Here is a 20,474-nt window from a genome sequence, read left to right as displayed (position 1 = left end):
AAAATTGCATAGCTTTTCAAGTATCGAGAATTCAAGGATACCTCCAAACCCCAACGGAATCCTGTTACTGGTGCCTCCGACAACACATATGATTGGTCCCAGTATTTGTGAACTACTGCTGAAATAGGCTGCCTTTATTTGTATAATTGACAATTGCCTTTACGTAATAAGTCTCTATGCCACAGTCAACATTAGCACGGTTGGTGCTTCAGCATGATTCCAGCGATCAACAAGTCGTAACACTATCTTCCGCTTTATGGGAACGTATCGCACCAGCCGACCTTGGTGGAAAAGGTACATGACTCATCGTGCTGTACCTACTTGCCGCTCATTCATAAATGCCCAGACACGTTTCCTGTATCGATTAAGATACCTTGTCTATCTACTTCAACGCCTATCGACTCACCAAAAAAGGATGAATCACTGTCAAATTCCTTATCATCAATCTTGATCCATGCCAAAAGGACAAATGATTATCAGGTAAGCTGGTTAAAAAGTCAGCATGATCATAAGACTAATGACAGTCGTGTTTTATTAGGGGACCAAGGAATGCATATTTGTTAGTACTGCATTTATCGAGACTATTTATGGCTCTTGGGCATCTACAAGACTAGACGACGAGTACGAAGAATTCGATGCCGACGATGGAGGAAATTGTATCGCTCATATCGAAGCTGTCCAGCTAGCCCCATTGGATGAAATAGTCATTGGTGCATTAGATGCGTCATCTTTTCAAAGTTCACAGCAAGGTAAACCAGGAATATTCAGTGAGATACGGAGCTAAGCATTGACTTGCTTTAATAGATGAAGCTGCTGTCGGCAGACTTTTGACTTCTGAGGATGATGAGCTGAAAATGATCATACGCGCTGGTGGACGATATACCTTTGACGGCTATGATTTCAAGGTCCTAATGACGAGTCCAGTTCAGCAGGGATATATCAAGTCGACCGAAGACACGAGAGTTTTGGTTGTTGATCTATCGTCGGAAGACACTGCCGCTAGTTTGGATAACCCAGCTGTCTCAGATCAAGCCAACAATATTACAACCTACAATATGCTTGAAGCTCACACAAGTTCAACTCTGGTCGAGCCACAAGAATTCATTCCTCGCATTTTACAAAAACCATGGCCCGTCTCAAGGCTTTTTCCAGAACCGGGAGTTATGGATGATGATGAAAATCGATTATTCATTGGTGTGAAGGATTTGGCACGCTGTGGTGTTTTTAGCGGTGATTGGATCCTAGTTAGTGCAGCTGATAGCAAAAAATCGCGGCTCTGTCGTGTCTACGGTGTTGACGACATTGATTTAATCAATGAGCAAGATAGGTATGGAATGATTTTGATCATGTTTGTCAATTGTTTTTATGCTAATTATCATGCATAAGCTTTGTTTATCTTCCCCCGGTTCTATATCTCAACCTAGGACTGCCTCTACCTCCCACATCATCAGAGGAGGCCGTCGTATGTCTATCGCGACTGAATGTTTCTCCTCCTGAGTCTGGTCCAGATATTGCTAGTGCTGTGAGTATAGCAAGAGTCGCTTCATCCGCCTCCATGGATAAGTCCTTGCAAAATGCATTCCTTGAAGCACTTAAGCAATGGTTCGAAGAACGAGAACGGGTTCTATGCAACGGCGACCTCATCGTTATTCGCTTGAATGAGGAACAAGCACGGTTACATTCGCGGAATGATGATGAGTCCATTCAGCAGAAAACTATTGATGCTACGACATTGGCGTATTTCAAGGTGACTAGCATGGAGGAAGAGGAAACGAATGCCAAAACCGATAGCGATGGTATCCACCCTTCCTTCTATGGACATGGAAGAAGAATCGTACCAAGCCATACAAAAATGATACAAACAGGCATTGAGCATTCACGTGCACCGATCGGATCACTTACTCACTATTACGACCTTGTCAACAAACTTCCTCTTCACCGCACACAAACCCCAGCCTATAATCAGCTATTTGAATTGGTATCATCTTCTTTGCATCCGTTGGGCCGCGATTTCCAGCTATCGTGCAACGCTCTTGTTCAAGGACCACGGGGTGGTGGCAAGGCAACTTTAGTCCGTGAAGTGGCGGAAGATTTGGGAATTCATCTCTTTGAATTTTCTGCTTGCGATATTGTATCCGAGACCGATGCAAAGACAGAGGTCCATATGCGAGCTAAATTCGATAAGGCAGCATCATTGACCCCATGTATCATGCTTATCAGAATGATCGAAGATCTGGCACAAAAGAGTGCTGTAGTTGAGACAGGCCAAGGTATGGAATACTGATATCTTCATTTCGAAAGGAGATAACTAACATGTCTGAATATAGAACCTTTATTGGCTACAGTTCTACAGGAGTGTATTGAAAATGTTCGCGCTACGCACGCAAGCACTGGATTTCCGATCATGGTGATCGCAACCACTAGCGACATCGATGCTTTACCAACAAGTATTCTTGGTTGCTTCAGACATGAAGTTGTGGTTGACGTAAGTACTTGAACCAGATATCAGGCATATCTCTTTATTTAACAATACCAATCTTAATAGGCTCCTGATGAAGCAGCACGACTTCGTGTATTGCAAAATTTGACCTGCCATTCTCCCGTTGCTCCCGATGTCTCCTTGCCAACTTTAGCGACTCAAACTGCTGCGTTGGTGGGTAAGGACTTGGTGGATTTAGTAGCAAGAGCAGGTGTAATGGCACTCCAACGTGTCAACAAATCAATGTAAGGTATATTATCAGACATTAAGTGCTTATTAGACTGATTTTATGATTGCTTATACAGAGAGGGACAACAAAGGGGTAATCATTTAACAGCTGATGATATCAAGAAAGCTGGCGTTTTGTTGACGGCTGCTGACTTTGATGCTGCATTGAATGAAGCACGAGCGAGTTATTCGGATTCAATTGGCGCTCCAAAGGCATGTGTGATATTCTTCTATTGAAAGGATTGATGGCTGACAAGCTTAAGTATAGATTCCAAACGTAACATGGGACGATGTCGGAGGTTTGGCTCACGTCAAAGACGACATTCTAGATACTGTGCAACTTCCTTTGGAGCATCCTGAACTCTTTGGTGCAGGCTTGAAAAAACGTAGTGGTATCTTGCTTTATGGTCCTCCTGGTACTGGCAAGACATTGTTGGCGAAAGCTATTGCTACATCGTGCTCTCTCAACTTCTTTTCCGTCAAAGGACCAGAACTACTAAATATGTATATCGGTGAATCAGAAGCCAATGTTCGCCGCGTATTCCAACGAGCACGTGATGCAAAGCCTTGCGTTGTATTCTTTGACGAGTTGGACTCCGTAGCTCCAAAACGTGGTGAAAAAGGAGACTCAGGCGGCGTTATGGATCGCATCGTGAGTCAATTGCTTGCTGAATTGGATGGCATGAGTGAAGGTGGTGAAGGATCAGGTGCAGGCGACGTCTTTGTGATTGGTGCAACAAACCGACCCGATTTATTGGATCCTGCGTTACTTCGCCCAGGAAGGTATGTTCTATCTGTCGCTGCATCAACGATGTTGTATATCTAATGTTCCAACTTAGATTTGATAAATTGCTTTATCTTGGTGTGAGTGATACCCATGAAGCACAATTACGCATCATTCAAGCTTTGACCAGAAAGTGAGTGTTGATATAAGGAGACGCTTGATCATTCTCGATTAACCATAATATTAAAAATGTTACTAGATTCCGCCTCCACCCTGACTTAGACCTTATGCGGGTGGCCGAACGTTGCCCCTTCCATTATACCGGCGCTGATTTCTATGCACTCTGCTCTGACGCGATGCTAAAGGCCATGACACGTGTAGCCAATACAATCGAATCCAAGGTGCAGCGGCTCAACAATGAAAAGCACGCCGATTTGCCTAATCCCGTTACTGCTCAATATTATCTATCACGGATCGCAACTACAGAAGAAACCACAGTTCAGGTTGAAGAAGTCGATTTCTTGAATGCCTTGGATGAGTTAGTGCCAAGCGTGTCTGCTACAGAACTTGCACATTATCAAAGTGTTCGAGCCAAGTTTGAGCAGTCTCCAGATGACAATGAATCAAGTAATCAGCGTGAACAGGAACAACGGGAACAGGAACAGCGGGCACAAGAAGAAATCAAGCGACAGCAAGAGCAGAAACGAAAAAGCAAGGGTAAAGGCAAAGCCCGAGCCCAATAAATGTAAAAGTGCCATCTAGCAGAGACGAACATAGAATCAAGTATTAGAAGTAATCACTAAATGAACTTTTTGAAACATGTATCCATCACAGCCATTGCTACAAGAGGTCTCTAATCATAATAGCACGATGATGTGACGCAATGAGGTTCCGCGGATGTAATGTGCTTGTCACTTTATCACGCCCGTATAATCTTGGGCCATGCTTAATGGGATTCGCATATCAGATGTCATGTTTTAAAATGTAAAAGGTATACACGTTTATAAAGCTGGGCACAAAAGATTCCACAATTGCATATTCTCAATATTGACTACCTTGCGATTCGTATATGCCGTTCCAGCTGACACGCACATATTATCAGCTATCCCCAATGCATGAACATTCCACAGCATTACACGGTCATCCCAGGAGTAAGCATCCATTACAGCTTGAGTGAAAGCTTCGCTTCTTCCTGAATTCCAAGCAGTTGAATAAATAGAGCCACAGCAGAATGGTTGTGGGGTGCGCACAATGATACGTTGCTTTGGATAAACCTCGTGGGCAAGATAATGGAGTAATTTTGAAAAGGCTCTTGCGAATTCTGTAGGTGCAACAGTGCGTAATCGAATATCCTCATTACCAAACCCAATAATGACAATATCCGCTTCCTTCAGCTGAGCAGCTCGCCGAGATATAATTTGTCCCCAATTTGCTTCAAGGAGTGCTGTGTCCACGAGGTTAAAATAGAACTCGGTGTCGGCATGCCATGTTTCATTAATCTTCAGAGGAACATTGAAATCGGTTGCCCATGGATAAAGCTCGGCATGATCCTCATAATCGTCATCGCATATACAAGCACTCTTGGCTGATTCCATACACCATCTATTGCCACTGCTAAATGCCTTCAAATTCCTAAGAATTGTAGAAATTTAGCAATGTCACTTTAACCATAATACGAGATAATCAACCTTCGAACATTATTGTCTGCCCAAACATGCACAGTTTGATCCTCCAAACATTGAATAGCTTGTCCTATGCTGATATATTGAGGTTTGCAATGATCCGGGATAAAGAAGTGGTCGTTCTGAGCATGGTCTTCTTGTGGAGTGCCAAACATGCCATAGAAATCAAGCGGATAACGGCGTTGATACTCGTCTTTACTCATCCAGACGCCGTCTTGGTGAAGTGAATTCTTATAGTCGCATGGGGGAAGTGCCGTCGGTTGCTGATCATCGCTGACTTTGACAATAAGCTTATTTTTTGATTGGAAACGGAATGGTCGATAGGCGTGATGTGATGGTGCTTCCCAAAAGTATGATCTGTATTCGATCCTTGTGTCAAGATCATAGATGTCTTCGTGCATAAATTGGACTGCAGCGTAATATACGTTGGTTTGCGTGCGATGTTGTCGTAGCTTTACTGTACGTTTATTCTGTCGGCCTATCGCTGTCATCACAAGGCTGTCTGCGGGAGCCAAATGCTCTTCTGATCGAATGGCAGATGGTGCGGGAGTGGGACCCAGCTATAAAAAGTCAATCACCAACCATGTTCTTCATCACGTGACGATTTAAACTTACCAACACAACCACACATATGGTATCACCTTCATTTGCAATCACATCCTTGCGTGTAAAGTTTCCATCAGGTCTCATGAACATTGCTTTGGAACCCCAGCCATCCCAGTATTTGCGATCAGAAGCTCTAGAACGATTATTAAAAGATAGACCACAGATAATCACTTGACAATCCTTACAGCCAACCAAAGTCTACTAGATCGCAGGGAGCTGGCTCATTGAAAGCCGGGATTTCCAAGGATTCAGAATCGTCAATATCATCTGTGCCTGGTTGCTGATCAACTTGTTGTGTCTCGAGTTCAGTGTCAGGAATGCCCTCCGTTACAGTTCGGGTCTCTTGTTGCAAATGAAGGATGGTGAATAAGAGAACCACAATTGCAGCAACAAAACCGATATTCCGCCACTGTGTTGATATCATGTAAGAAGGAGAAGCTTAGCAGGATTGTAGGCAGTTGCTGGCAAAAGCACGCTAGCCCCCGATCGGCACTAAATTTGCGATTTTGGACGCCTTGTCACCCATCTCTACATTAGACACCAACCCAACGTAGTGTACAGCGAGGCTTTACTTTTACATCACCAAGCATGCTATTACCATGATTGCTTTTGCCTCTCTCTCCTTCTTTCTCTCTTCTTCCGATAATAAAGATTTACTCCTATCCTTGCAACCAATATAGACAAGTCCACAAATGAAGAGCATAAAACAGGCACATGTACAACAACGAAGCAAAAACAGGCAATATATATCTTGCGAGCGAAGCAAGAGAACGGGAGACTAGTTCAAGGTTATAGCATTTCACACACTCTTTATCTACTCTTTTCTAGATTGCACGGTGTTCTTCCTTCTATATGCAACGATGAAATCCGATAACACACGACGTGCCTTCGCCCAATGTTTTTCTTGCACCGCACTATACACGTATAATCAGTAACCGAGATAGACCGCAAGGATGCAATGTGCTATTTACCTCACATAGCTTTGAAGGAAGTCATTTTTCATGTTTGCCGATATTGTCTCTTCCGGGATATTTGTAACCATGAAAACGATCCATTCGCTTGATTCCTTTGGGAGGATTTGCGAGAGAGTTTTTAAAATGCTGGCTACCTCCGGAATGATATCCCAGTTGTAATGCGAGATTAATCCTTGGAATAAGATATTGAAGAAAGTACTCCCACATTCACGGAAGAGCTGCGTAACTATGTTGGCGTTCTGATCGGCGGCTGCTGATTCGGCTACGGAGCTATCTGATGCACGATGGTGGTTCACCGGTACTGCAATATCCAATAACTGACGATAAAATGCGACCACAGAACCAAGGGCGTTCTTTTCATCAAGTGATAAACCAACAAGACCACCTTGGAAGATTGATGCCAACAATGGGCTTTGAATGAGATTGGTTGGTATAATCTTCAGCATTTCTGTGATCAACCGGAAATAGTCGTCTACCACTATAAAGTACTTAAATGTCAGCTCTCGATCATTGTACCAAACAATGGTCAAAGGAATAACTTACCATCGGGCATGTCTTGAAACTGCTTTTCACTCGCCTTCGAGAACATAATTGCGCTCATACGTTCTACAAGACCGAAACAGCCTGCTGCATTTTCTGGGCCACCTGAACCATATTCCTTGACAATCTTATGAGCCACATACAGGTACACGCTCAAACCGCTGCACTCAAATCCACTTGTTATCCGCTCGATTAACTGGGGTAGTAACGGCAAAAAGTGAAGCTTGTAGGATTGCACGCAGTTCTTGAAGCATTTGCCTAGTTGTTCGCATACGGGCATGTCGTCGCCAAACTTATCCAAGCACAGATCAAACACAGGCCATAACTCGTTCACAAAGTTGACACATGGATGAGGTTGACCAAGAGGAATGTCAGGATGGATTATTTCCAAGAAAACCGCGATTTCATCCAACAAATCTATTTACAACTCCAACTCGTCAGCTCTCGACAAATGTATCACACATAGCACTTGTTTACCTCCAACTCGAACTGAATCTTCGCGTGTAATTGAAGCTTTGTCTTTCATTACGATCGTGTGCAAGTCCTGGGCTAGCGGCAAGCAGAAATGCTGTAGTGTATCCTGCATGTTTGCAATTGGAACCGCAGCAAGCACATGTGCAACAGCTTCGGTCACATCAAGCGCATCACTAAACGGAAGGCTACGTATGATGCTTGTGTAGAATGGATGAAGATCAGATACGTAATCTACTAGTAGCTAATAGCAGCTCTTTTCAGCATACGTATCATTATCATTGGCTATATGTGTATACCTCGCTACAATCCTTGCAAAGATATTTCAGTGCCAAAGCGCTTGCCGCGGCCACTTCATCGTTCTGAAAACCAGCTGAGATGAAATTGAGCTGATAAGTAATGAACTGTGGATGTAGTCGTGTCCAGAATGAATATCGTGAGATGACCAGTGTCGCTGCATAACGGATTTTGGGATGATCAGGTAGTCTGGATAATAGCTCCAATATCTGTGGCATAACTTTTTCTTCAGATTCTGGTACTTCAGATCCCATGGCCCGCAAAGAAAAAATAGGCGCCTCTAGTTGTTGCCATGGTACAGGTTCTGTTTGATCGAGCAACGTCTTAATTTTGATGAATGGCTTCTCCAGGCATCTCTCAGCACCTAGTATTTGGCAACAATCCTTCAAAGTATCACCCATTTCATGTCTGAAGTCTCGGAAATCGTCACGCTCTTCAGCTGTCCAAGAATGGGAATCGTCGGGATAGTGAAGATGCATAATCATGATGTCCACAAGTCTGTCAAAGTACCCAACAAGTGCTGGTAGCGCAGATTGAAATCGAGGACTTTTGAGCGTATCGGTAAGCTCATACCAGAATTTGAAAGTGATTGGAACAATTTCAAGGTCGCTGTAAGATGTACATTCCATCACACCATCCAAAAGTGCTTCGAGTGATGCCGGATGCTGCACGATCAAAGGAACGTAGATTTCTCCTGCTGTCACAAATAGACGACAATAGCCACGTACTGTATCGCTGTCCTCTTCATTTTTAGCTTCTTTGAGCTTCGCCAATAGTGGGACAATAAGGGTATAGATAGCCTGGATCGTTTCACGGGATTCGTTTACATCTCGCGTCTCGTACATGATCTCACAAATCAAATCGACAGCAACATCGAATAGCTCTGGGTTTTCCAATGCTCCAAATGCCAATCCAATCAACGGGCTTTCTGATAAAAATCCTGTGCCTACGTCTCCAGTTCTGAGCCAGCTCGAAAGCGCTTGGAACACGCATTCCAGAATGCTGGTATTGCCAGCTATGTATAGAATGAGCATACATTGCTATATACCTTGTCAATGAGTCTTACCGCTAGCTTGCATATACATAAGAAGGATCTTCATTACTTCCTCGGCATTCTTTTGTACGAGACTCATGCTTTGCTCCTTGAATTGGCTATCCTAAATACACTCGTTCTGATTAATGGCTGCTTTTCAACGCTTCCTACGCACTTACCGAAAGAGGTATACGGCTATTTCCATTCAATTCTTCGGGGAGCACTCTTAGGAACTCGATTACGCAAATGCTCATATCCATTGATCCGCCAAACTTATTGACCATATCTTGGATCGCAGTAGTCCAGCTTGGGATTTGGATTGCAAGATCAGCCAAAGCTAGGCACAGCTGTAGCGTGATGACTTTGGGTCCTGAGACTGAAATTTTGAGTCGCTCCACTAGTGAATCCCGTAACGAAAGTCGTGCAGGCTCATCAAGATCCCGTAGGTCATAAACTATCTATGCATATCACCAAGAACATGAGCACATGTTGGTTATCAAAATTTAGCGTATTCACCTTTGTTCGCAAAGTTTGTGCGGCAAAAAGGCGTGCCTCCGTATTGTAATCAGTCGACTCTAGTAGAAAATCTGCTGCAGACCATGCCTCGGGCTGTGGTCTTCACGTTAAAATCAGACCTTGAAACGAAAGAGACAACAAACCTGCTTCTGGAAATTGTCAAGCCATCGATTAGCGGATTTCTTTGCTTGTAGATCGGGAGCAGAATACAACGCTGTGAGCGCTTGTAGTACTTGGGGGATCGTGGCGCTCATTGTGAAAGACGCACTTTAATTCTCTTTCAAGACTCCAGCCTAGCAGCAGCATTTTACGTGCATTCTCCGACAAGTATTCCACCGCCATCTATTCACCATCATTGACAAAACGGATACATGTTACTGTGATTTGAAGTCATCAAAAGTATACCTCTTCTTTGTTATAGGTTTGTTTCCTTCAGCTAACTGGGATAGCAAGAATCTTGTTTTTTTCACACTAATGACCTTCTTACCTTAAAATAAGGCATTTTTTGTCGTCCACGTGATTTAGTTTGTATCTCACTTTGGTCATTACTTTTGCAAACATGGTACACAAGCATAATGCAAACCTTCTTATCACTAATACTCCTGATAGTACCAGCCAAGCTCTTCTGGTAATCGTGCTATATCCCGCCGGCTTGTGCTCCGCAATTTGTCTGACTCACTGCTGCTAGAGCACCATGCTGGGTTTAGCTATAGAAACTATTCGGAAGCAATAAAATCGCAGCCAGGTTTTTTTTTCCCTTCTTTTTTTGTGTTTATTTGCATAAAGGCCGTTCATGTCAGATAAACAAAGCTGGCTTGAGCAGGGTATAAAGCGATCATCGGATCCTTATGACGAAAAGGCTGAAGCAGTCGTCGAACCAACATCCACTCTATCCGATGGCGATGAATACCACCTCTCAGCGGCTGATATACAACATGGAACGAAACGAGGTCTAAGTGCACGACATATTCAAATGATCTCATTAGGAGGAGCTATTGGGTAAGATCTTTTGGCTTGATTGGGCTTGAGCGATATGCTCATGCATAGGACAACGATTATAGCACTGGTCTTTTCTTGACTACTGGTGAAAATATTGCAACCGTGAGTGACAAATGAAACGTCTAGCTCTAAGATCTCCCACTAACCAAATTAATTGTCGCAGGCTGGCCCGGCAGGTGCATTGATTGCCTATGCAATTGTCGGAATAATGGTAGGTTGACGGTATTGGTGGTGCAGTTCATAGCGTTAATCCAGGCCTTTCAGGTATATTGTATTATGACCTGTCTTGGTGAAATGGCAACATTCCTTCCTGGTAAGCTTGAGCAGATCACTGATCGAGATTATCAAAACCTCTAAAATCCCGACGTTCCGCTCAGTATCTGGTTCGTTCAATCATTACGCCACCCGCTTCGTGGATCCGGCATTTGGGTTCGCACTTGGTTGGAATTACTGGTAAATATATCTAAGCATTGATATTGTATCATTCGAACATTGGACCTTTGACTGATGATAAGGGGATTAGGTTCAATGTAAGTGTAAACCTGGGGTAAATCGGCTTTAGAAAGAGGCAACTAATGACCTGTCGTATCATAACTCTACTTTCGACGCTTCACAGTGGGTAAGTTTCATCAACTCCGCGTTTGAGTTTTGCCGAGACTAATAAGGCACGATCATTGTAGGCCGTCAGCATAGCCACCGGTATGTGTCACTTGAACCAAAACGAACACTAGCTTACATGTTTCCAGAGTTATCCGCGGCTGCAACCATTATCGACTTTTGGAAACCTGTAATGCCCGACGCTGTTTGGTCGGCGATTTTCCTTGTCATATTGGTTGCAATCAACTTAGTCAGTGTGAAGTAAGTAAGCTTGAGCGTAATTTCCATTGATTTGACACATTATCACTTCAGATTGTATGGAGAGCTTGAATATTGGTTTGCGATGATCAAAATTTTGATCGTGATTGTTTTTATAATCATCGGTAAGGGAATGTGTGCATTTTCAATAGCATCCAGTACGCTCACTATAGCATGATTCCAAAAAGCTATTTGTATCGCGGCTGGTGGTCTAGGTGGTCAAGTTCTTGGATTCAAGTATGTGTATTCTTAAACATATTGGCATTGAAACTTACCATCAGATGAACTTCAAGGTATTGGAGGGACCCTGGCGCTTTTGTCGACGGCGGTGTCGGCTTGGTCAGCGTTTTACTTACAGCAGGCTTCTCTTTCCAAGGCACTGAGATTGGTAACATTCCATATAAGTGAGTTTTGATGGTATGAATAACCCCCTACATATGCACATCTAGTTGGTATTACCGCTGGCGAAGCACAGAATCCAACAAAAACGGTTCCGCGCGCAATCCGCAATACCTTTTGGCGCATAGTGTTTTTTTACATTGTTACCATCTTCCTATTGGGTCTATGCTTACCTAGCGATAACCCTGATCTAGCAAACACTGATGACTCTGCAGCTACTGCCTCATTTACTCTTGTATTCGAACTAGCAGGCATCGAAGTGGCTAGCCATGTGATAAACGCGGTAACTTTGACGAGGTATTGTTCAACTTAAACGAACTACTGGTGAACAGCCGTACGCTTACAAATCAATATCAGCGTTTTATCTGCCGGTAACTCTGGTATCTATACCTGTTCACGAACTTTACTGGGCCTAGCACATGACGGGAACGCACCTGCATTTTTCTCGACAACCAATCGGTTTGGTGCACCCTACTGGGCGGTCTTGTTTTCATCCAGCGTTGGATTTGCATGCGTATTTGCGTCAATATATAGGTTAGTTGCATCGAAGAAAGCGATCCTAGGTAAACATGTCCTTACTGAAAAGGGGTGTAATAGTGCTTCTGCTGCATTCAATTGGTTCTTAAGTATTACAGCAGTTACTGGGTTCATCAGCTGGTGGGGTATTGCTGTCATCCACATGCGATTTCGTCGTGCTTATAAGCATCAAGGTACGTACCTATAGCAATTATTTAACAAAATCTCATATCTATCTCAAAGGGCGTGATTTGAAGGATCTACCTTATAAAACGTTTTTGTTCCCCATCCCGTCGCTGTTTGCATGCGTTTTATGTATTTTGATCATCCTTGGTCAAGGTATGTCAGCTTAACATGTTCAATGCATGAAAGATTAAGCTCGTTATACTACTCCAGGTTACACGGCATTCACTCCTCACTTTGATGGTGTACTATTTGCTACTAATTACATTGGTATCGTTCCTGCTGTTGTTGCTTACGTTGCATACAAACTTATTCGACGCACACGTGTTGTATCTTTGGATGACATTGGTGAGTGTTATCTGGTCTCGATATATATCAACGTACTGACTGTGCGCTACCAGACTTCGATACGGGCCGTGTCACGCAAGCTGAGATTGTTGCGGAGGACGAACACGAGAAGAATCTACCATGGTACAAAAAGGCTCTCAATATCATAGCATAAACCAGTCTCCGTTGCCGCTTCATTTCGCTTGACTCGGCGTTTTTTTCTTGTTCAATAGTTAATTGATAGTTACGTTTTATTAATTCTCACGTCCATTGTTGTTGATAGCTTCATTAGAAATCTATTTATCAGTTATGTTTTCTGCATGAATGATCGCCACCATTGCATAACTCAAATGATTATTATAACTATCGATTCATGTGAAGGACCGTGAAATGTGATAGCTTCCCCTTCCTATAAATATCCATATGATCCTTGTTATGTGTGCTGACTAGAGATGGTGATGGTCAGCTCCAAGAAGAAAAACTTTGCGAGGTAGTCAAGCAATAAAGGTGGATGTTTATCCGAAAGCATACGAGCAGTTGTGCATGTACCCCTTGGGGACAATGGGAGCTTATCAATCGATAAGAAACAAGACAAGATCCTGGTACCAAGCGAATCAAACCAGCCCGAAAATGGACCACATATAGCACCTTTTTATCCGCTCGCTAACCCAGAAGGCCGTTCTCAACGATGACTACACCTTGGAAAGCATTAATCGAATCTCGTCTACGAACTAACATTGAGCAGATTGGGGCGTCAGCAACGTACATGTCTCTTGCTACTGTGAAATCAGACAATACACCTGCCAATCGTACAGTTGTTTTTAGGTAATAGTTTTATGGTGCTATGACAATATACCGACTTCTTATCGGTATCAATACAGAGGCTTCAGTGGGCAAGATCATCGTGAAGATACTGGGTGGCAAAGTGATTTGCTCGTTATCACCACTGACTTGCGTTCCCAAAAAATGAAGGACATTGCCCATAACCCGATGGCTGAAGTCAACTGGTAACTAGAGCTAACTTGAACGCAATCCAGTTAATTAATTAGACCTGAAAAGGTATATGCACTCTACTCAGGAACAATTCAGACTATATGGCAAGATACGTGTTGTGGGACATCACAATTCACCAACAGAGGATTTGAGCAAGCGTGTAATGCCGACAAAAAGAGTGGATCCCCTGGCAGTCAAGGAATTGGCGACCAAGGCTTTTTTGATCAATTCCAAAAACGACACAGTTTCCTTTAATTGGCAAGCGGAGAGACTTCGACAATGGTATCGAATGAGTGATACTTTACGTCCGACCTTTGCTTCAGATTGCCCATTCGATGCGCTACAAATCAAAGATGTTGACATGAGTAGCGGATGGTTTATCGCATACGACAATGTCCAGCAGCGATTTTTGGAAGCAGGCTACGAAAATTTCGCGGTTTTACTCTTGGATGTGGATAAAGTTGATCATTTGGTTCTACCTACCGGGAAGCACAGCTTATATTATAAGGTTGATAATCAATGGTTTAGCAAGGGATTAAATTAACATATGCCCAATGCCCAACGTGATATCCAAACTTCAATAACAAGATGATGCTCTTCAGCGAAGTCTTGCTTATGATCAAAGGTCAATTATAAAGAATTTAGAGTAATGAACCTTCTTCACTATTTTAAAAGTGACCAGGATAAAGAAATGACAAAATGCTTTTGTTCCTATACCAGCCATATATTGTTGGGACCAGCACCACTCCGTTGTGACGCCGTTTCATTGTTCAAGAGCCTAAAATTTGCTCACCAATGCTTTATCAAACAATGGACTGTAGAAAACAAAGCTACAAATGCGTGTGGTCCACTCCTGTATGTATGCATTTTAGGTATATATTAAATTAACGGTAAAGGACGCGGCAATCATGAGGGGAAAAGACACGGAAGAATGAACTTCGCCACGATGTGCATAACCATTGATATAAAAATGACTACCCTGGTTCTTTAGATTGGGTTGCTTTCTCCTTCGATCCGCGCAACCAAAAATATGATATTCGGCCCCACCGCTGTAGTGGCGTTCATTGGCATAACTGCCAGAGTTATAGTAATGGGTATGCATAATCCACGCTGGCAGAATATACCATAACATTAGAGCTGCTTGTTAGGTGAAAATACTTTGGAATGCCCAAATTATCAATACAAATGTCCAGATTGCCCATCAGGCGAAACTTGTGTTTATCCAAATAGTGGCGGATGCAGTGGTGCAGGAATTCCCGTTTGCAAAGCCGAATGCAATGGTATAATGTGCCTCACTCTTTCTACCCCATGGCAAGTATGATACGAACGATGTGACATTTTTTAGGGAACTAACCTGTATGAAAGCCCGGATGATTGCCCTTACTCATGTCGCTACACTGGACCTCCATGCTGTCCTTTCCTTGGAGAACCAATATGCCAGTCTCCATGTATAGTTCCATGCAAAGAAACACCTTGCCCAGAAAACTGCCCTGATAACTGCTTTTATCCCGATGCTGACATCTGTTGTCCAAAAAGTGGACAGCCCGTATGCTATGATAAGCAGAGAAAAAAAGGCTCATCTTCAATGTCGCCACATTCTGCATCATCCGCATTAAACATCCACTGGAATATCCCAGCAACTATATCGGACAAGTCACAGTGGTATTATCAAGGACAAGAACCGTCATCGAATTGGTTCGCGCAGCCTACCCACAATGCAGCTATATCTTCAGCTGGGTTGGGAAGCAGCTCTCTGGCAAGCCATGGTTGCCCTACGTCTTGCCCACCATTACCCACACCGACCTGGGGAACATGTACCACTATGCAAGATGAAGGTAGTTGCTGCCCTTCCATAGCTTGTGTTGGTGAACCAATATCTTTCGTACCTCCTGAGCTTGAGAGCAATAACGATGCCAACAATACAGTATGTGCCGATTTTATCATCCCTTGGTAAGTGAATAAACAGCGTGTAAGCAATAATTCTCATCTAATTCGATGTCAGCCCGGACGAATGCCCTGAGACATGTAGTTATCCGCAAGATGTCCTGTGTCCATTCCAACATCAGCCTGTTTGCCCACCTAAGGAGGTAGCGGCTGTTGCAAATGACAGTGAAAGTAGAGAGATTTTGGAGCCAGTCCTGACTTCTACGCCTTCAGCACATATCGAGACAACAACCGTCACTGAATATGTCCAAACATCTTCTACTACCGTTTGTCCCATGATAATGTACATGTGGTAAGTTGCACCTAATTATAACCGATCACACCCCCTAATCCCTCTATGATTAGTCCTAAGGAATGTCCTGACAATTGCATACGACCCACTGATGTACCATGTCCATATGCGGTTCCGCCACACTGTCCGTGACAGGTGATATATATCTCGAAAGGGAGACAAAAATGTTTATAAAATTCTAACTGCTTCCAGATGAACAATAAACTTTATCTTTAACAGTATCGCTATCTACCAGAGATAAAGGAAATCGCTATAAGGAGCGTAGTTGTATGCTTGTGAGCAACTGTCAAAATTAAAAGTAGTTTCTACCGTTATGCGAGTACTCGTCTGAAAACGGCTTACCAAATAGCTACCAATAAAGTATTTTGGACTACGCATTTGCATTCTGTAACCTGCAGACAACAGGGCGCCTATAGATATGCGAAAGGACCATTAACAAATAAAATGTCACCCATGGTTATTTCCCCGCTACTGCACCACCCAGTAGCTTTCACTGGTGATGATGATTATAGCTGATGCGTGACGAGGGCAGGTAGAAGGGTAACATTGCGAGGACGTTTGTCGTTTATGCGAGGCGATAATTCTAGCACGTGATGCTATGTTGTGCATTTGGTGCAAAGTGTAAACAATCATCAAATGATCTTCCTCGCCATTCATGGAAGTGTTATGTCTCGCATTGTGCGCAACGCATCCAATGGTTTCCGAATAGTAGTAACAGTATTGATCAAAAGCTTTCGAGTACCGGCTATTAAATCTCACAATTGCAAGCCGCATGTCGTTAACTATCCCAATGATATCAAAACATCTTCTTGAATGACACAGTAACATGCAACAAACGTACAGATAAAAAACACAGAGTAGACGTAAGAATTGCTTGGGATAATATGTACCCAAGAAAAAGATTGTATATTCAGAAGTGAATTGATAATTAGATTAATAGTATATCCAGAATCAGGTGGCTAGAACATTGAATTGTGAAAGAGTGGAAACTCAACAATCCATAGCCGGGTATTGCTTCCCTCGTGAATCACGTTTGCACATTGGACAGCGACTGTTGAGTACAAGCCATTCATGAACGCAGGTCTTGTGAAAATGATGATTACACCTGCAGAGTGTAACATTACATGAGCTTTTGAACACTCTTCATTGCCCAAATTCACTTACCATAGCTGACAGAGGATATCACCATCATCATAAGTAGATAAACATATAGCACAAACGCGGTCCTGCTCGTTGGGGATTTCGATTGTATCGAGCTCAGGCTCATGTTCGATATGGTGTTGGTCATCGGACTCATTCGACAATCCAAAACGGGTTTGTAATTGACTCCAGAAACTATACGTCTGTTCATGGACCACTTGCTGCTGCTGTGGCTTTTGGGGTAACTCTTGCATCTCCATATCCTCAGTAGAAGCAGGGGGATTTGAAAGAGACTTGAATCTATATACCGGGATTCGTGCAATCTCATCCTTTGAGGCACCGCCCATATCCTCCGCATCCTCCACATGCAGCATACGCATCCCAACTGTAAAAACTCGTAAGCAAGAGTTCATATGATGGTGCGATATTTCTCTTACCCAAAACACACGGTAGGCAGAATATAACAGCTGTACATAGCAGAATGGGTACAGAAAGTACAACATATCCATATATGATGATGACAAACGATAGATAGTATAGTGGGACCGCTGTCTCAGAGCATGTTGTTGACGTGAACAGCATGTAGTTACCAATAATAAACCACAGCAATGCAAACATATCGAGAGCTGACTTGGCCCTATAATACATTGAAAGTGAACATGGTATTCCATCATTCTCACGTAATCATTCATAGCACTAGATTTACCGGTCTATCCAGCTACTCAGTGATGTGTCATACTCGGTATTAGCTGGCGATGAATTGGTTGGAGGTTGACGATGATCCGTTAGCATATATGAGGTACCTGCCTCAGCATCAACAATAGCGTCCGAACCAACGTTAGAGTTTTGGTGAGGATGATGACGATTGTTGTCCTGCTGTTGTTCTTGTTGTTCTTGCTGCTGTTGCCTCCGGCGTCTTGGGGCAAGATGTAGATAAACAGATAACGGTGCAGAAAGAAATACGCGCAAGATATACACCGTCAAAAAGACTCGTAGTGGTTTATCGCAGTACATATCCCAAGAGAAAGTCAACACCACGATCGTCGCAATCACCTGTTGTGTGTCCGCGGTGTGAGTGGACAGCCTGCGCATTGCTTGTCGTGCACAAGCGTTACCTGGATGGCAACGAGCGCCAATGTCGACGCAAATAAAAGTTTCGACGTTCTTGAGCTGCGTCTCCAATGCACTGCAAAGTGACTAAACCAGTGTGAACGTACTCGTCGTGATGTTGGTGCTGCGCTTCGTGAAAGGTGGACCGCATTCGACGGAGAATTGGTTAAAATGCGTTGAAGAGCAGGACGGCTGGATGAAGACGAGGATGAGGATGAGACAGTAGAGGTGGTGGAAGGCTGATGGCGATGATTAAGCCTAGCAGCGGGAGGCATTCGAGAGGGTTGGTCTCTCCTTTAACGAGAAGCGATAGATAATCAGGTGGTGTCAGTCGAAGAAGGAGAAAAGACACAGAACTGGCTCGGGCTATTTGCCCCCCACCTCCACCTGATAGTTCAGCGGACATCACATCGATGAGATAGCCTCATGGATAGGCAAGTAAAATAGGGAAAGTATAGTATATGGCCCAAGCACAAGATCGTACGCTGTGATAGAAGCGATAGATCACAGCTTTAAAGAATACAATTCACAGTATTTTGATCGATTGTTGTAATCGACAGTGATAGCGCCGAGTTATCCTCACCCAGGAAGTCCACATGTATTAACGACATTCACGCCATGTATTCATGCTTCCATCATGTATTTCATTCTTTCTCTCTTCTTCCTTCCCTACCATCTCTTGTACATTCCATCATTGCTTCCCCTGCTTGCCTGTCAAGTAGATCATTTATTCACTTTGGATATGTTTAGTTGTCCATATAAAGCACCATCTGCCTTGCTCAGGACTTCAGGTGCAAGGTGCGCTGTCAATGCCAACTCCTAACTTGTCTATAGGAAATGCAAATGTGTGTGTAACCGAAGGCAGCAACTTATTCCGCAAATAGCTCTAATCATATCAAAGATTACGTGCAATAAGGCATGTATTTATGATTGTATATGATAGTCTACTTTATACATATCACATGTATAAATGTTAAACTTGCAAAGTTTACCCGCACACTGTTCGATCTCCACTCTAGCAAGGTGCGAGAAATTATGCCGACCCATACCGCCTAACCTAATCACGCCTACAGTGGCCGTACAGGAAAAGACGCCCCTAAGCCATAACTTTAAAATGAAGCATGGGGGTCTTATTAGAACAAGGTTGTCCGGCGTGGCTGGAAGTAGCTAGTGAGTAAGTGTCAGGTTCGTGGTGGGCAATCTGGGATTTAGCGAATGTCATCATCAGCCCAAAAAAATATTTTTTTTTTGGTCGTCGAAAAAAAAGGTGATGGGGTGGAGCTGGATGGGGGAATTTTAGAATCGTCGTTGTGAACGTTCATGTTCACAGACAACGACGTTTCGAGCACGACCAGCAAGTTTTCTCAAGACTGGCCACGATTGATGGTAAAAAAAAGTTTTGGCGAACTCTTATGTTTTTTGCTTTTAAGTGGTTCCTTGGTCACGTGGTCACCTTTTCGACCCACATCGGTCAAATGTACCCGGCAAAATATAGAGCCGTCTTTGTTACACAAGGCCCAGACCCAAAAAATTTGTTTGCATGGACCCCAAACTCAAAAATATTGCAGCCTCAAAATTTTTTGGTGGCATGGTAGTCGGCTTGATATAGGGGTACAAAACGCCCGCTGGGTAGAGTACAAAACGTCCGGTGGGTAAAAGTACAATACGTCGGTGGGTTAACCCACCGACGTTATGTGCGAACTGGGCTGTACACAAATCGTCACCCGATTGGTTGAATATTTAGACGGTTTTCGAGGCTACAAGGACACATTAGGAAAATAAAGCTCCATTTTAATTACTTATAGCAATATTTAGGCTTGATATGTATCTAAGAGCTTCCTTTCCATAAAATTGATGTAATAATGTGAGTCAAAGGCATCTGCAAGAGACACCTTTCTAGAGTTTAATACCACGTTTAGTCCTCAAAGGTGCCCAAAGAGGTGATTTATACATATTTAATAACATCTTGAGATCGCTTCCTCACATTTGATGACTTTTCGCGAGTTTCAATGGAAGGATTTATTTACAAATACCTGTTTAATGCTGCATAGCCGACGTAATGAAGAAAATTAGAAATATTGAAAACATTCTTGTCCCGTTGTAGATATCACCTTTGATGAAATAAATGAAAAAAATAATAAATCGGATACAATACATTGGTTGATT

General features: G+C 43.2%; 8 protein-coding genes across 8 annotated transcripts; 5 read left to right on the top strand and 3 right to left on the bottom strand.

The window, feature by feature from the left end:
* Window positions 1–176: 176 nt before the first annotated feature.
* On the top strand, window positions 177–4,174 carry O0I10_008562 (uncharacterized protein; the record flags this gene model as incomplete). Its single annotated transcript, XM_058488565.1, has 11 exons — window positions 177–294; window positions 347–480; window positions 539–749; window positions 805–1,327; window positions 1,387–2,270; window positions 2,328–2,485; window positions 2,546–2,724; window positions 2,785–2,920; window positions 2,976–3,490; window positions 3,547–3,624; window positions 3,691–4,174. 11 exons carry the CDS (start codon window positions 177–179, stop codon window positions 4,172–4,174), a joined length of 3,420 nt encoding a protein of 1,139 aa, XP_058340590.1.
* A 258-nt stretch (window positions 4,175–4,432) lies between these two features.
* On the bottom strand, window positions 4,433–6,143 carry O0I10_008561 (uncharacterized protein; the record flags this gene model as incomplete). The annotated part of the gene is made up of 4 exons (XM_058488564.1): window positions 4,433–5,063; window positions 5,120–5,673; window positions 5,729–5,852; window positions 5,905–6,143. 4 exons carry the CDS (start codon window positions 6,141–6,143, stop codon window positions 4,433–4,435), a joined length of 1,548 nt encoding a protein of 515 aa, XP_058340589.1.
* A 390-nt stretch (window positions 6,144–6,533) lies between these two features.
* On the bottom strand, window positions 6,534–9,804 carry O0I10_008560 (uncharacterized protein; the record flags this gene model as incomplete). Its single annotated transcript, XM_058488563.1, has 9 exons — window positions 6,534–6,633; window positions 6,691–7,171; window positions 7,237–7,650; window positions 7,711–7,948; window positions 8,004–9,016; window positions 9,068–9,158; window positions 9,214–9,492; window positions 9,551–9,643; window positions 9,694–9,804. 9 exons carry the CDS (start codon window positions 9,802–9,804, stop codon window positions 6,534–6,536), a joined length of 2,820 nt encoding a protein of 939 aa, XP_058340588.1.
* Window positions 9,805–10,523: 719 nt separating this feature from the next.
* O0I10_008559 (uncharacterized protein) lies at window positions 10,524–11,006 on the top strand (the record flags this gene model as incomplete). The annotated part of the gene is made up of 5 exons (XM_058488562.1): window positions 10,524–10,549; window positions 10,612–10,651; window positions 10,713–10,760; window positions 10,814–10,862; window positions 10,927–11,006. 5 exons carry the CDS (start codon window positions 10,524–10,526, stop codon window positions 11,004–11,006), a joined length of 243 nt encoding a protein of 80 aa, XP_058340587.1.
* A 333-nt stretch (window positions 11,007–11,339) lies between these two features.
* Window positions 11,340–13,004, top strand: O0I10_008558 (uncharacterized protein; the record flags this gene model as incomplete). The annotated part of the gene is made up of 10 exons (XM_058488561.1): window positions 11,340–11,407; window positions 11,459–11,529; window positions 11,593–11,641; window positions 11,698–11,792; window positions 11,854–12,100; window positions 12,161–12,337; window positions 12,401–12,513; window positions 12,563–12,658; window positions 12,716–12,850; window positions 12,904–13,004. 10 exons carry the CDS (start codon window positions 11,340–11,342, stop codon window positions 13,002–13,004), a joined length of 1,152 nt encoding a protein of 383 aa, XP_058340586.1.
* Window positions 13,005–13,517: 513 nt separating this feature from the next.
* Window positions 13,518–14,366, top strand: O0I10_008557 (uncharacterized protein; the record flags this gene model as incomplete). The annotated part of the gene is made up of 3 exons (XM_058488560.1): window positions 13,518–13,654; window positions 13,711–13,836; window positions 13,889–14,366. The coding sequence occupies 3 exons, from the start codon at window positions 13,518–13,520 to the stop codon at window positions 14,364–14,366; spliced, it is 741 nt and encodes a 246-aa protein (XP_058340585.1).
* A 1,041-nt stretch (window positions 14,367–15,407) lies between these two features.
* On the top strand, window positions 15,408–16,062 carry O0I10_008556 (uncharacterized protein; the record flags this gene model as incomplete). The annotated part of the gene is made up of 2 exons (XM_058488559.1): window positions 15,408–15,772; window positions 15,825–16,062. The coding sequence occupies 2 exons, from the start codon at window positions 15,408–15,410 to the stop codon at window positions 16,060–16,062; spliced, it is 603 nt and encodes a 200-aa protein (XP_058340584.1).
* Window positions 16,063–17,048: 986 nt separating this feature from the next.
* On the bottom strand, window positions 17,049–18,583 carry O0I10_008555 (uncharacterized protein; the record flags this gene model as incomplete). Its single annotated transcript, XM_058488558.1, has 5 exons — window positions 17,049–17,163; window positions 17,223–17,583; window positions 17,636–17,835; window positions 17,905–18,251; window positions 18,314–18,583. The coding sequence occupies 5 exons, from the start codon at window positions 18,581–18,583 to the stop codon at window positions 17,049–17,051; spliced, it is 1,293 nt and encodes a 430-aa protein (XP_058340583.1).
* Window positions 18,584–20,474: the final 1,891 nt, after the last annotated feature.

Source organism: Lichtheimia ornata (genome assembly GCF_029851405.1).
Source record: "Lichtheimia ornata isolate CBS 291.66 chromosome Unknown scaffold00046, whole genome shotgun sequence".
NCBI lineage: Eukaryota > Fungi > Mucoromycota > Mucoromycetes > Mucorales > Lichtheimiaceae > Lichtheimia > Lichtheimia ornata.
This window is presented reverse-complemented; position numbering and strand designations above follow the sequence as displayed.